General features: G+C 41.7%; 1 protein-coding gene across 1 annotated transcript in view; it reads right to left on the bottom strand.

Annotated features, from left to right (window-relative positions):
• Positions 1-13,959, bottom strand: part of PTPRG (protein tyrosine phosphatase receptor type G) — a 408,111-nt gene that overhangs the window by 113,140 nt on the left and 281,012 nt on the right. The window contains exon 6 of the mRNA XM_068408918.1: positions 373-439. Within this exon, the coding sequence (XP_068265019.1) occupies positions 373-439 (67 nt within the window). The remainder of the gene's footprint in view (positions 1-372; positions 440-13,959) is intronic.

The raw sequence follows: 13,959 nt of genomic DNA, 5'->3' as shown, positions 1-13,959 counted from the left end.
AACAAATAGAAACTTCAGAGAGGAATATTTTTAGAGCAAACAGAAGATAAATAGCAGGAGTGAAGCACCAACGCCGCCTTCGAAGTACTAATATGAATGATGTATTGTAGTAGGTTTTGATTGATAACTTACGCATTCTAGAGCACTGACTGAAAAGAAACAAATTGTTTACTGTTAACCCCAAACCATTTTCCGGTAAAAAATGACTCCGATCTTTACCAATCAAATAATGGCTGTGATGCCCTTAAACATCAGTGAATGAGGAATGTGCAGGCTCACCACGTCCTTCCAGGGGTGACCTGATCCCTTAAGGACAATATTCTTGCCCTTCTCCCCTTCCCAGCAAGAAAAAAAGTTTAAGCAGCTACTTACCGTGATGTACAACGCCCTTCAACCCATGGATAATGGGATCCAGTGCTGGATTGTCCCTCTGACTGACCTACATGCAAAGGATACAGGATTGGTTACATCTATTCTGGCATCAAGCAGAAAAGTCTCAGTTTAATCTTCTAAAGAGAGAAAAAAAAGATGTTATCTAACAAGCTGCTTAGTTCTCACATTTACAATGGCTCTTCACCAAATGCCAAAGATACATGGCGTAATAAAATAAAGGAAGGAAGGTTAAATCAAAAGAAAGCGTCCTCTGAATTCATTAAAACATTAGCCATATTATCACTCCAGCAAAGCCTAAAACCAGAGCTGACTTTTCTCCATCTAATTCTGCTTTCATAAAGGAAAGCCGCTGTGATAAACAGAAGTTATCTCAGACCAGTCCATCCCTTACTGATACAGGAATAAATCTGGTGCTGCCACAGAAATCAGTGAAGCTGGAGCCCTTTCAGCTGTAATGGAGTTGGGCCTTGGCATCTCTTGCTATTCATACTTTTACATTTATTTAATTTAGTGTCATTTAGATAAGGGAAAGGAAAAAAACCTTTGTGAGAGGATCTAGAAGAAATCCCTGATTTCTGACAACGCAACTGCCTGTACTGCCAGACCAAAAACTGGTATCCTGCAGTATTTTGTCTATCACCCAGCAATCACTTGTGTCCTCCACAATGGTGAGACCCACCACCAGAGAGAGGAGGGTAAGGCAGCAGGAAGGATTAACCCTGTTGAGCTCCACGACTTCCAAATTAAACCCATCACTTCAGTCGCTTACTTGTAACACAGACAAGGAATTTACAACCAATAATGCAATTTTTTTTAACCTTTTGCCTCTTCAGAGGTATTGAAGGAATAAATCACAATTTCTGTGAACATACTTCATTCTTTAAGATACTTGCCAATTTACTTTTGGGAAATAAATACTGGCATGTATATCATTCACGTGGTACATTTTTTTTTTGCCACCAGTCAGTATCAGAAGCCCGAGCAGTGTCGATCATTTTTGGATGGACTGCTCCCAATGGGCAAACGCACCAAATGTGAAAGACTCCTCTGTACTTTGCTGCTCACCCATGATCTCAATGTCATGAGGAAAACCAGAGTTTAGTCACTTTATGGTCATGTATTAACACGTGAGGAAAGGAGTGGAGACAAAAGAAGAAATCCCTGAGAGAGGACCTTGGGCCCAGCAAGGAACACACTGTTGTGTGAAGTGCAGAACCAGCCTGGAGCACACTCTTAGGTCTGCATCATTGACCGCAGAACATCCAAAAAGTGCATTATCGTAAAAAAATCACAATTTTTAATGGCCTGAGGAGAAAACTGGAATCCACTGCCCAAGTTTCACAAGCACAAGCATGTCTCTTCTCATCCTTCCTCCCCATGACTAATTAGGAATCTTAGAAACCTCATTATCATCTAGCCAACTGCATTGAAAAAAACCACAACCAACCACCTTTCTTTTTTCTGTTTATTTGGCCTTTGAACTACTCTGCTGTGTTCAGGACACATTTTCATGCTCTTGTCTAGAGACAAAATGGTTTGTTTTGGTTTGGCGTTTTAAATGGAAATTGAAGATCCTTTTCTCATCGCAGTACTCCAGAACTTGTCACGATCAGGTAGGGCAAGATATGCAATAAAATTATGAAAGTAGCAACAGCAGCTTTGAAATATATACAGCTTAGATGTTACTGGCAATAATATTATTAGCCCTGAAGGCTGTAAGCTCTTTGAAGCATGAACTTTTATATGCCCAAAGGGGTGCTCTGTACACTTTGGATTCTGTATAAATAATAATCACAGTACACTGAACCCAATGACCCACTTTGTAGGTTCTGTCTGGCTTCTGGCAAATCAACAGCAAACACTAAAAATGCAGAGCTGTTGCAAGACACGTTCCTGCATCTTTTCCATTTATTCAGGTTTCTCCAAGCCAGGGCTACCACTAAAAGAAAATCATAAATAAAGCTACCAGCAATTTAGTACAAGACTGTAAGAAAAACTTGCACTGAACTTGAACAATGTTTTATTTATTGCTGCCAAACCATAAGTTGTAAAGAGTTTTATTTTGTTCTCGTTGTTTTTATTTCTGGTGACAGCTGCAATCAGTTTGAAGAAAGCAAATAGATGGAAAGAATCCTAAAGGTTAAAACTCTTCCTTTTGGGATTTTCTGTCAAAGTGGATCAATTCTTAAGCTCAGCCTTGGCAGCGCCCCTTTAATCTGCTGAGGTGGTATGCCTATATAAATCCAGCTATGCAATCTTTTTGATAGCATATTCTGCAGATGTGCTGGGTTCTTCAATAGCATGAAATCAACAGTCACATTAGTTCTTTGGGGGCTGGAAAGAAAATGTTCCATGCATCTGTAATCATGTTTTCTCCGAGAGTATGAGGAGTGGGATCTCATGTTTCTTTAAAAATCATATGCAAACAAGTACCACTTGCAGAGATGTTAGTTCAGACCTGTATGGGATATGGTCTTATTTTCCTTCCAGATGCTTCTCCCCTTTTTTCCTTATACTCAACATACTGTTCTCCTACACCTCACTACAACTGTTTCAGGATCTTCGCAAGACCATTAGAAAAGTGCCCTAAAGTTCTCTCATTTTGTGGAATTGTTCAGGCTTCAGAGCAAAACTTTTCTTACATATTTTTTTTCTTCAAGTTCTTAAAAAAAAACCCACCACCTTGAATTTCCTCTCTGTATTTTTGCACTTCTCTGTATCCTTTTTCTTCCTGTGTTCACAGAGAAAAGGAGGTTTCTGAAACCCAAAATGTCAAGTTCTATCCCCATTGCTGTATGTCTCTGGTTTAACTGGCCTGGAGCTACAATGCTGGTTGAGATCAGAGATTCACCCATACAAGAATCCTGTCTCTGGCAACAGCCGATACTTAAAAGAAAAGAAGGGCAAAAAAAGCAGAAAGAAAAAAAGGACAAAAATCTCTGGAATAAGAAGTGTCCTTCTGACCTCCTTTATGATTCCATGTCATGAAGTTTGAGCTTATATCCTTCTACAAACTGTTTTTATCTTTCTCTGTTACACAATCTGTATTACAGCACTGTATTTTTGATTATGTTATGAATATATCCTGAAGCAAAACAGTAACGAGTTCTTCAGATTGACTTTACACGCCACATTTCTCACGATGCCTTGGCTGCAGAGTTAGAGAAAGACCATACATCTGTAACTGGGTCTCAGCACTTAAGCTACACCCAACACACACCTGCCAAAGCTGAGCAAAGCTTTTCTTTTCTTTTCCTGTGGGAGAAGAGCAATGAGTTTCCCCCTCCTCCTTCATGAAGCTAACACAGAAGAAACATCACAAATGAAAATTTCTCAAGCACAGGCATTTCACGCACAAACACAAACCTGCTATGCTGCTGGTCATGAGTGCTCTGCGCAGCAAGTATTAATGGGACAGATGGAAAACCATCCTGAAATTGCCCTAAAATTCCCACAGTACCACTACTACAAATGTTTCCTGAACAAGATGCTTTTGCTTGACTGACTAACACTCTATAGGTCTGCAGTAAACAGGATAAATAATGTTTGCGTGCATCATATATAATTGAAAAATGTCTGCAATCCTCTTCAGCAGAAATAAATAGGTAACTATCATACTAAGCACAAGGGAAAAATAAACACAGAGAGATCATTAAGCAGTTTCCTGTGCTAACAGAGCTCTCACCATAGGGTAAATATGGGATCAACATGACATGAAGAAGCACAATTTCTTTCTTTATCATATCCTTTTGGGTGACTTCGATACCTGGTGCACATGCCATTCTGAGTACAATGAGTGGCTTGATGTTAATGCAATGAATAAAACAAGCATTTGCAATGTAGGAAAAGGTAACGCACAAGTGATCCCGTTCTGCAGTCGTAAAACAGAGATGTTCTTCAAGTGAAGTCATGGTGGAAATCACTACCGTAGACAGGCTGCATTTACTGACAGCTCCCACATCTAACGCGGGGACTGAGAAATGATTCATTCCTCAGTGAACAACAAGGTTGATCAGTCATGAACTCTATTGACAACAGCGTTAACACCTTTCAGCAGCACAACCTGTTGTCCCTTTGCTTGCAAGTGCTGTTCCTACAGCCTTACCCTCGGAGTCGACAGGGTAGGAGGCAGGCCAGGGAGCTAAGCACCTTCTCAGGATAACGTTATTAATACTCCAAAGAGGAAAGTTCCAGTGAAGGAGCAGAGCAGGAGTGTGATGAGAGGACAGACACCACCACAGCCAGGCTGATGATGCTAGTACAGGCACCAAGCCACAGCATGTAAAAATAGACTTTACTGGACAAGGTACTACTCTACAGAAAGCCCCTGTGTTACAGTAGTACTAAGCTCAGCATGTCCTAGTGAGTTAAAAAAAACCCAACCAGTTTTCATTCTCTATCATTCATTGTACAGTAAGTAGCCAAAGCTCTCTGCTCATCTGACTATTTTATAGGACAAACCCAGAACCTCCTGAAGTCTCTGATTTTACAAAAATCAGCAGAGTTGTAAAGTCTTAAAATTTATACCACATGCTATATAATTTAAACCATATGCTAAAGTCATATAAGTAAACCATGACCTATGTTTCTGATGGAAACAGTTCTATAAAGCAGAAGAAAAAAAGTCTCAGGCAAAAATTTTGAGTACACAATGCCTTTTTTAGGAAAAATAACAAATAGAAAACCATCATAACCCCCAAATGAACATTGAGGCAGTTAAAAAGGCCACACAGCAACACCAGATCTTATCTCGAGACCCCTGCCCAAAGGGCCAGACTCCCACCCATTTCCCATTGCTCTGGGCAGCGTCTTCAAAAGCCAGGCTATCCTTCCAGCAACCAACATGAGAAGGGCTGGTGGAAGCACCACAAAGCTCGCTAATCATCCCTAGTACCAGTCACCTCGTGAAAAGTAGGCAAATATTAACAGTTTGAACAGCTCAAGAGTAAGGTATATACTTTCCTTTTAAATACATGTTTAAATAGATCTATTGTATTGAAGAAAAGGGTGTGGGGAAAAAAGACCAGAAGAAAAACCACCTATTCGGAGTGATAGGAAATACAAATTTCTCTCTCATTTCTACTGTAAAAAAAAAATCTGGCATTTAGACTTATTAAACTGTCATAAATTTGCAGCAACTGCTTTCAAGCTCATTAAATGGGCTCACAGGCAGTACTGCAAAGCATCTCGAAACGAAGGAGAATGCCATAGTCGGCTATATTGAAAGGCGAAATGACACGCATTTTGTGCAAGTCAGAGGAAAATGAATGGCAACAATTTTGTGATACAGTACCTGAGCCTTTCCCCTTCGAATAGTGATATAATTTACTTTTCTCTCCCACTGCAACATTTGGCCCTTGACTTGGAAACTAAATCTTCAATCTATCAAGCCTTACCCATCTGCTAAGTAAAACGGCCAAGACAATCTGCATGCCTTGAATTCGATATAGCCAGCTGCTCCCCAGGTGCTGTGGCATTAACATCCAGAGACCATCCTCTTGTGCTGTAAAGGACGGTGTCTGCCAAGGATGAATGACTACATACTTAACCGTGGCAGCTGAAGCCAGTGACAATGGCTGACACAGAGAGATGCCAATGTGTCAAATTCTACTTTCAATTACAACGGTGAAAGTCAGGAGTAATATTCCCTGAACCGCGCGCCTTCAGCTCCCATTCAGCTTGTGGTTAAGATCTACAGCTCACCAGCCAAACACTCAAGTCTCCAAACACTCTGTACAAACAACTAAGAAGAAAAAGAAAACTATTATAAATTAACTAGGTTGCAGAGATTAAATTGTCCTGTAGGGTTTCAGGACCATCAACATGGTTAAACAATTTATTCTCTTATCAGCTCAGTAGTGTTGGACAGATGCCAGTCCTCAATCTCTACAGGAAAGGACCTGATTTTCACTGGTTTAGAGCAGAAATGAGAAGAATCCCATTAATGCGAACGTTATGCCACACAATATGTATTTTAACATCGCAGCAACAGCATTTCAAAGAATCCAAGATAATCACAGTCAAAAGAAACATACTTTTCTCAGCACAGGGAAAGTACTTGGCATATTGCTTGTGAAACTCTTCAAATTCATGTCTTTGGGGCCAAATTATTTTAGAGCTAGCTTACAGCTTGGGTAGGTCCTACTCCTAACCCTTCTGAACAATGATGCTTTAACCCTGCATTGGTCTGCAGCATTGAGAAAGGATACACATCCTGGCTTTGTGGTATGCACCCTTTTGCTCTGCACAAAGTCTATTGTCTCACCTCTCTCTTCCCTCCCTTTTGAAGTCCACGTTGTAAAAGCTGGTTGTGGATAAATATCTCATTTCTTAAACATTTCTGAATAAAAGGAAGTGAAAGATTTCAGCCAGATCTGGAATGTGGATGAACAGATATGAAAAGTTTACATGTGCTTTGCTTTGAAATACAGTAGGAAATATTTATTTGGACCTTTTCAGGAGAACTGATGGGTGAGAAGGGATACTGGTCGACATTACAGCACACTGAGCTATCTGTGACGGCAAGAAAATGCCTACAGAGCTCCCAACACAATGATAAGCTAGATTTGGTGCTCCAAGTTTTTCACCTTCACAGGCACTAAATGATCCAAGAATGATATATTCCTGCTCCTCCACAGATGATATTTTCTTCCATCTCCCCCATATATGCTATAATTGCACAACTCCCGTACGAGTTGATGCAAAAGGACAAATCTGGCCAAGAGCCTACAGCCTGACAGAGGTGAGCTAGGAGACAGAAAGCATTTGCCGTGTAATGAATGGACTGCACAAAGTTAAGTATCCTGCAGAACATATTTATAAGGGAAAACAAGAAATGGAAACAGCCCCCTTAATACTTCAAGTTGCTGCTCATGTGTAAAATCAGAGAGAATAACAGGTACCCAGGCAAGATGTGACACTGAACCTTATGCTGGCTCACGCACTATTTCACACAGATACTGCCGTGACCTTTGATTTTTTAAAAATGTGCATTAGAGCTGAGTTCGCCTTTGCCTACGGCAACTGGTTTCAGGTTCAGTGATTTGAAGGCAGATTCTGTTGAGTTAAATCTGGGTTTTGGCCTTCAGGTGTTAATAATCCTGCTATGAATTAAAATATACTGAAGTCATAGAGGTGCATATGCTGATGGAGGGGATGTTCCTAGGTGTCTCATTCACTATGTTGTTTGAAAAGAGGGGGGGGAAAAAAGTTAACGAGTCTTCCAATGATTATTTTAAATAGAGTAATGGGCGTGCATTGATCCTTCTAGCTAATTCCACTTTGAATAATACATCATTCTGACTGAAAGCTCGCTAGTGATGTATTAACTTCATATTTCTTCACAGCTTTGGAGGGTATCTACAGTGAGATATTAACTAGCAGTGCCAAAGAGGAAGTTGCACTTTTTCCTTCTTTTTTTTTTTTTTTTTTAAAGTCCAAAATGGTTTTAAAAGCTATTGAATTGCCTTTGGGGTCACGTGTTCTGGCTGCCCCTCATCTTTGGTTGAGTGCAATGCAGCTGCTTGCAACCACAGCTCCTCTCAGCCTCAGCTCACCTCCTTCCTTGCTTCGTACCGGCGGCCTCTAGACCTGAGGTAGTTACAGACATCCTGGTACAAGGTTGGGACAAAGCAGGTTATAGATCAGCAACTTCCACTTTTATTATGTCCAGTAGGGTTGCTTGAAAATACAAGAAGCACAAATAGTCAATCTTACACCAAAGTTCAGCTGAAACATCAGTGTCATAAAAAAGAGCAAAGGGGCCGCACAGGCTACCCTAGAAGAACACAACAGCATTCGCACCAGCCTGTTGCAAGGCAACATGCTAATACAAGAGACTGCCTCAAAAAAAGCAAGAGCATGAAAGTCAAAGGTAGAGTTAAGTACTGCTTAATAACTCAGCTCAGAGTACGTTGTGTTTGTGCACACTGAGTTTCTTTGTTAGCAGATAGAAACATTGATCGTGTATTGTACACACGCTGGCAGCTGACTGATCAGCTCACCGGCCTGAGGAAGACTTTGCAGCCTCCCTCCTGCAGCATTACCTCCATTCACTATCACAAGATTTGCAACCACCAGCATGCTAAGAACCAGCCAGCAATGTATTTTCCTTTCTTTTTGTAAGCCACTCATTTGCCCAGACTTTGACTCACTCCATTGATAAGGTAGGCAATCATTTCCCCAAAGCATTCTTGCACGTCGAAAGCACGATGCAGCTAATTTACTGCAAGTGAATAGCACATTCAATTAACAAATTATTGAAAGATCTTAATAAGCATATATCTGAGGAAAACCAAAAGCTATCTGCAGCCCAAAAGCACAATCTGATTAGCAGCAATAGAACATCTGAGATACAAAGCTCTGTAAAAGACAAAATGTAATTGCAACACAGAGGAGAGACAGCGTCAGTGGCAGATTCTCAAAGCTGGGGAAGCATGATTGATAGACTGTACCATCTGCAGCTGCGCAAAAAAAAAAAGCTAGAGTAGCTGCAAGTTTATTTAAAGCAATTTTGGTGCACTGAGCCTACTTGTTCTCCTTTGAGAAAATAATATGATTTCTTCATAGAGCATGTAGTCTACTTATTTAAGCAGCAGTGTGCAAGATCTCTCAATCCTACCAGTAGTTCAGCTGGAAAAATGACACACCAGGGGGTAACATTTTATCAGGATGAAGGCTATTTTATAAAAACTGCCATCAGTTATAAACTGTTCTCACCATCTGAGTTTAAAAAAAAAAAGGGAAAAAAAAGGAGTTGTGTCTCTTTTAGAGTTTCCACAATATGCTCAATTTATGGGAGTGTTTAGTTTATTTAAAAATAACCATTTTGACCTAAGTAGGGAGGAAAACGAAATGGTGTCATGAAAAAAATATAACAAGCACTACAGCCAGATCATCCCACAGCACCCACTCTTTGATATACAGCTTCACACATTTGGAGAGGCTAAACTCAAAACTGTGAAACCAGGAATGGAAGTTAGCTTTCATTTTCTTCTGCTCCTGGCGTGAATTTGGTACAAACGTGTGCAACTGAGAAAAAATATCTTCAGCTTTTTACTTTTTTTTGAAAATAAACCAATGAAATCTGTTGGCTAAACAAGAAAATAAAATGTGCTGGGCAAAATGTGAAGGGTGGAAGGGAACAGCTCAGATGGGCATCTGGAACCCCAGCATTTTCCAGGGGTTTGTACTTTAATTGCTCCAGCTAAGCTTGCCTAGGATGCAGCAGAGGTTTCCAGCATTTTTCCTCTCTTCCAGTCAACACAAAGGATTTTGGTGAGAGAGGTCACAACAATCACCCTTTTAAAATGAAGAAAAGGAGTCATCTCAGCTTCCCAACATCTTTCATTCATTCTACATGAAAAGTCCTCCTTTTGTCCTCTCCCAGCATTGCCCTGTCTCGCTTCCCCACAACAGCAGCGGCTCCTTCCAGCCCGCCAGTACGCAATGACTGAAGCCATCATCTATGAGTCACAAAGGATGCAGAAATGTCAATTAAGTTACACAGCTGCTTCCCCAATGACAACCACACCTTGGTTCACAATTAAATTAGAAATCCAGTGAAAACAAATTGTTGTAGGGCAGAATTTTTATCTCCTGCTTTGAAATATCAAACTCCAATGTAGTTTGCATGCTGTTCCTTTTACCTCAGTTTTAAGGAGGTTGGCGTGAACTGATCTACTGAAAATGCTGCAGGAGTTTTTGCTGCAGCAAATTCCCCATGTCTAACTTAGGAGCCATGGGCTGGAAGGGCTCTTGGGCTTCCAGGCATCTTTGCAGTACAAGAACCCAATGGCAGAACAGTGGTGTTGATTAATAGCTTCATGGCACAAGAGGACAAGCAAGTCTGTCAACTATGACATGTTTTTGTATTTCTAATTCTCTTTCAAGTAAGTTTGTCCATTTTTACTTATCTTTTGTAAATTTTCACTGTCATTTATGTTCGAGATGTGCGTGGCTTTGCAAAATGCTATGAACTTGCACACTTCAGCACTCATGGTACCTAAGGCAGAAAGTACCAGCTAATCCTCAGTTTCCTCACTTCTGCCTCCGCTCTCATTTCTGAGTTGCCTCCCTCTTCCATCGCCCACCTGCCACATCCTCCTCACTCTCTCTTCCCACCCAGTGAGCTGTTTCTGTCTCCTCCAACGCTACAGCATCCTCTCTTCCCAAACGGTTCCACATACCCCCTTGAGCACCCTTTGCATGGCTCTACCATCTCCTCCTCTCCAACCCCTACCTCCTGCACCATCAAGGAAGTCCCTGTGCACTTCCAGGCCCACCCAGCCGTCCTTCATGGAGACAGGGAAAAGAAGTAGCCTCAGCTCCTGAGGGTGGTGAGTAGGCTCGTCCAGGGGAAACTTGAGTGCCAGCAGAAAGGGTGCAGTGCCCAGCTGCAGGACTGCCAAGGACTCCATAGCTAGTGGGCATGAAGTGCAGGTGCCCCAAGTGCCAGGTCCTTGAGCCAGGGTGGGTACCAGCAGAGCTCCGAGAAGCAGGTGAGATGAGGCAGTCCTCATCTCAATCTCCTTCAAGCCACTGAATTAAGTGGCAGGATGTGGCCTGCTGTTTTCTTCTCAGCTGCCTCTAAGCTACTCAAGTTCCTGCAGCAACAAAAGTACAGCTCAACCCCCCCCCATTTCACCTGGTTTAACACTAAATACAACAGTGAGGATCATATGTCAAGCTGTTTATTTTTTACTCGGTTAGAATGACCCAACAACTCAGTTCCTTGAAAAAAACATTTCAACAAGTATCATGGCTTGTGTTTAGAGTAAAAGCAGAAATTATCGTGCAGAAAGAAAACACTTAGAATACAAGTGCATTAAAAGCCTGGGAAACATTCAGTTTCTGGCAGCAGTTTCTTCCTCTTGAAATACAAAGAAATACAAAAAGTAATATGACGTGTATGCTTGTTTCAAGATGTTCTACATTTCAGCAGTGGCAAAGTGAATGCTATTCAATCACCACGAGTAGGTGATAGTCTTAAAGCCACAGAACTCCTCAGGATGCTCTAGCCCTCATGGCTCCGCTCCACAGGCTTCTTACAGCTTTCTGGTGCTCTTGTGGAGTGTGACCCATCCATGGAGGGGGTTTACATGCTCTGCCTCTGGTTAGGAAGCCCTCCTTCTACACAGGATGTAACTTCAAAATTGCCAGAATCTCAAAATCTCAGGGTACAGGAGAAAAAATAAAATGCAACTGAATAGGATTTAAAACAAAACTTAAAACACGGTTAGAACAAAAGGTTCTCTTTGAACAAGTCTAGTCTGACCCAGAGCAGCAAAGATGCTTCCTGCAGGTGGGTGCACACAGGAATGCTCTCTGGAAGAGTCCTCCATCTCCCTTCCTCTCACACACTCTCTCAATCTGCTTGCCATAGAACCTGCCTGTTAATTTGAGGTGTTTACTTCCTTCTTTTTTCCTTCTTTTCACACCTCAGCACTTTAACTCCTGGGTGTCCACAGATCACGTACACTGATTACGATCCTATTACCAACGCTGTGGCCAGCCAGCTGGACTACCCAGGCTCCTGGCACATGTTTTGCCATGACCCTAGTTTTGGTATCCACCTCTAGAAAAGTTTCTTATCTCTCAAAACCTGGCAGGCTGCACAGCCCTTTGATGACACCACCCTCATATGACCACCTGCAACTGACACCACAACTTGTGTTAGGCTTTCCCCTGCCAAAAGCTTGAGCTGGTATGGAGCGAGCTAAAAAGCCAAGGACCTGTAAGGATGATCCTCAGAGGGTTGGTACAGAGGGACACGTTCACTGTCAGGTTGCACAGGCAATTCTTCCCAAGATGCCCGAGACCCAACACAGATTTAATTCCAGCCCAGCTCTAACGTGCATACGAGGAGCACTGCACCGACGGCTGCTGTTAGGATGAGAGGGTTTTCAGAGCTAACAGCAGCAAGCACCAGTGCTTGAAAGCTTGATGCCGTAGCACCCCATGTTCTCTGCAGACTGGCCTGTAACCCCAGCACACTGGTAGGACACACCTGCATTTGCAGCTCTGCCTACACTCAGATTTAAGGGGGGCAGCAAACATTTTAATATATGGCACAATAAGGAAGCCATAAAAAAATCTTCTACGTTTAGGGGTAAGGCAGTAGTTATATGCCTCAGATGCGATGCAAGAAGTAATGAAGGAAGAAAGAGGGTGCTTCCTAAAAGGTAGGCATGGGCTGGGTGGGCACTTAGAACATAAATGCAGCATTAAAAAAAATTGCTTCTGACACAAGAACAGCTGACAGAGATAATCTCCCTAGCTCAGCATGAATTTATATAGCCTTTCAGCAACTCTATTAGACAGGTGTGGTAGCAGCCAGCTGTTCTGCATGCACAGACCAAGTTTCTCTAAAACTCGAGTGCCCATATGGCCCTGCAGCACACCGAGGTGGTGCTGCCTGCCTGGGCATCACCCCCCCTCCCACCACCATCTCTCCACAGAGGGGTATCGGTATCGACACAAGGAGTAGCGCAGAGCAGGTCTAGATAACGAGCGAGTTCAGACTCTAAAATGATGGATGTTTCCATCCACAACACAGGGGCCACCAAACAGCTCTACCTAGATAGGTTTAAAAGCCAGCTTTACTTCTGGCCTTTAATTCTCTGCCTAAGTTATGAGAAGAGACAAGTCTAGCCATAAGGCGGGGTGGGCCGCGTGCTATTAGAGAAGGTAAGTTTATTAGCTGAAATATAATAAATCTCTGCAGATATCTGGAATAGCAGAAGGCAACAGTTTGCTTAGCCATATCGCTGGTAATGAGTTGGCACGACGAAAGCATTCCAAAACGTTAACCTAACGTTTAATTTGACTGGTATGCACTTTGGGAGAGTACTTAATAAGACTACTTCACCCAAGATGGGGAACTATCTGTCTGTTCATGTCTTCCACGAAATGCAGCAGGGTATAAAAGCATGTGTTTTTAGCAGTTTAGAATACAAAATGAACAAGAAAAAAAAAAATCTTTGAGAAGTGATTGATGTAGTCTAATCATGTTTCACACAAGAGCATTTCAAATTATGTTAGATGTTTTTATAGGATCTAGATATGATAAAGGAGGTTTGCCAGGTGGCAAGGTAGGCAGTGGGGAGGAAGGAGTAAGAAAATAATTTTATGTTGACTGCTTCTAATATACAGGCATGTACATAATGCCATACAAACCACAGATAAAATACACACACACACAAAATTACTAGCTTAGCTGTTAGGGTTATGGAGCTTTGCTTTCTAATCAACGCTTACCCATATAGCTGTTTTTAAATATTGATCTGGTAGCATGATCCTGAGGGAAAATAAATATCAAAAGGGGTGATTTAATTCAATCATTCTGATTCCTGCATAACATGAACCTATTGCTTCAAAAACCCAAAAAGCAGTAACTTAAGTGAAGCTTGCAGATCAGCTAATATATTCACAGCCTTAAAATAACGAGACACACTATAAAATACACTGAGATCCAAAGTTAATCTGTTTTAGCAATGTTGCTGCAGCAAGTAAAGGTGAATTTTACGCTGAAAAAATCCATTTTATCAGAAGCAAGGCTGAGCTTTA

The sequence above is a fragment of the Nyctibius grandis genome, chromosome 10, assembly GCF_013368605.1.
Source record: "Nyctibius grandis isolate bNycGra1 chromosome 10, bNycGra1.pri, whole genome shotgun sequence".
Lineage (NCBI taxonomy): Eukaryota > Metazoa > Chordata > Aves > Nyctibiiformes > Nyctibiidae > Nyctibius > Nyctibius grandis.
The sequence above is the reverse complement of the archived record's forward strand: the minus strand, read 5'-3'. Positions and strand labels throughout refer to the sequence as shown.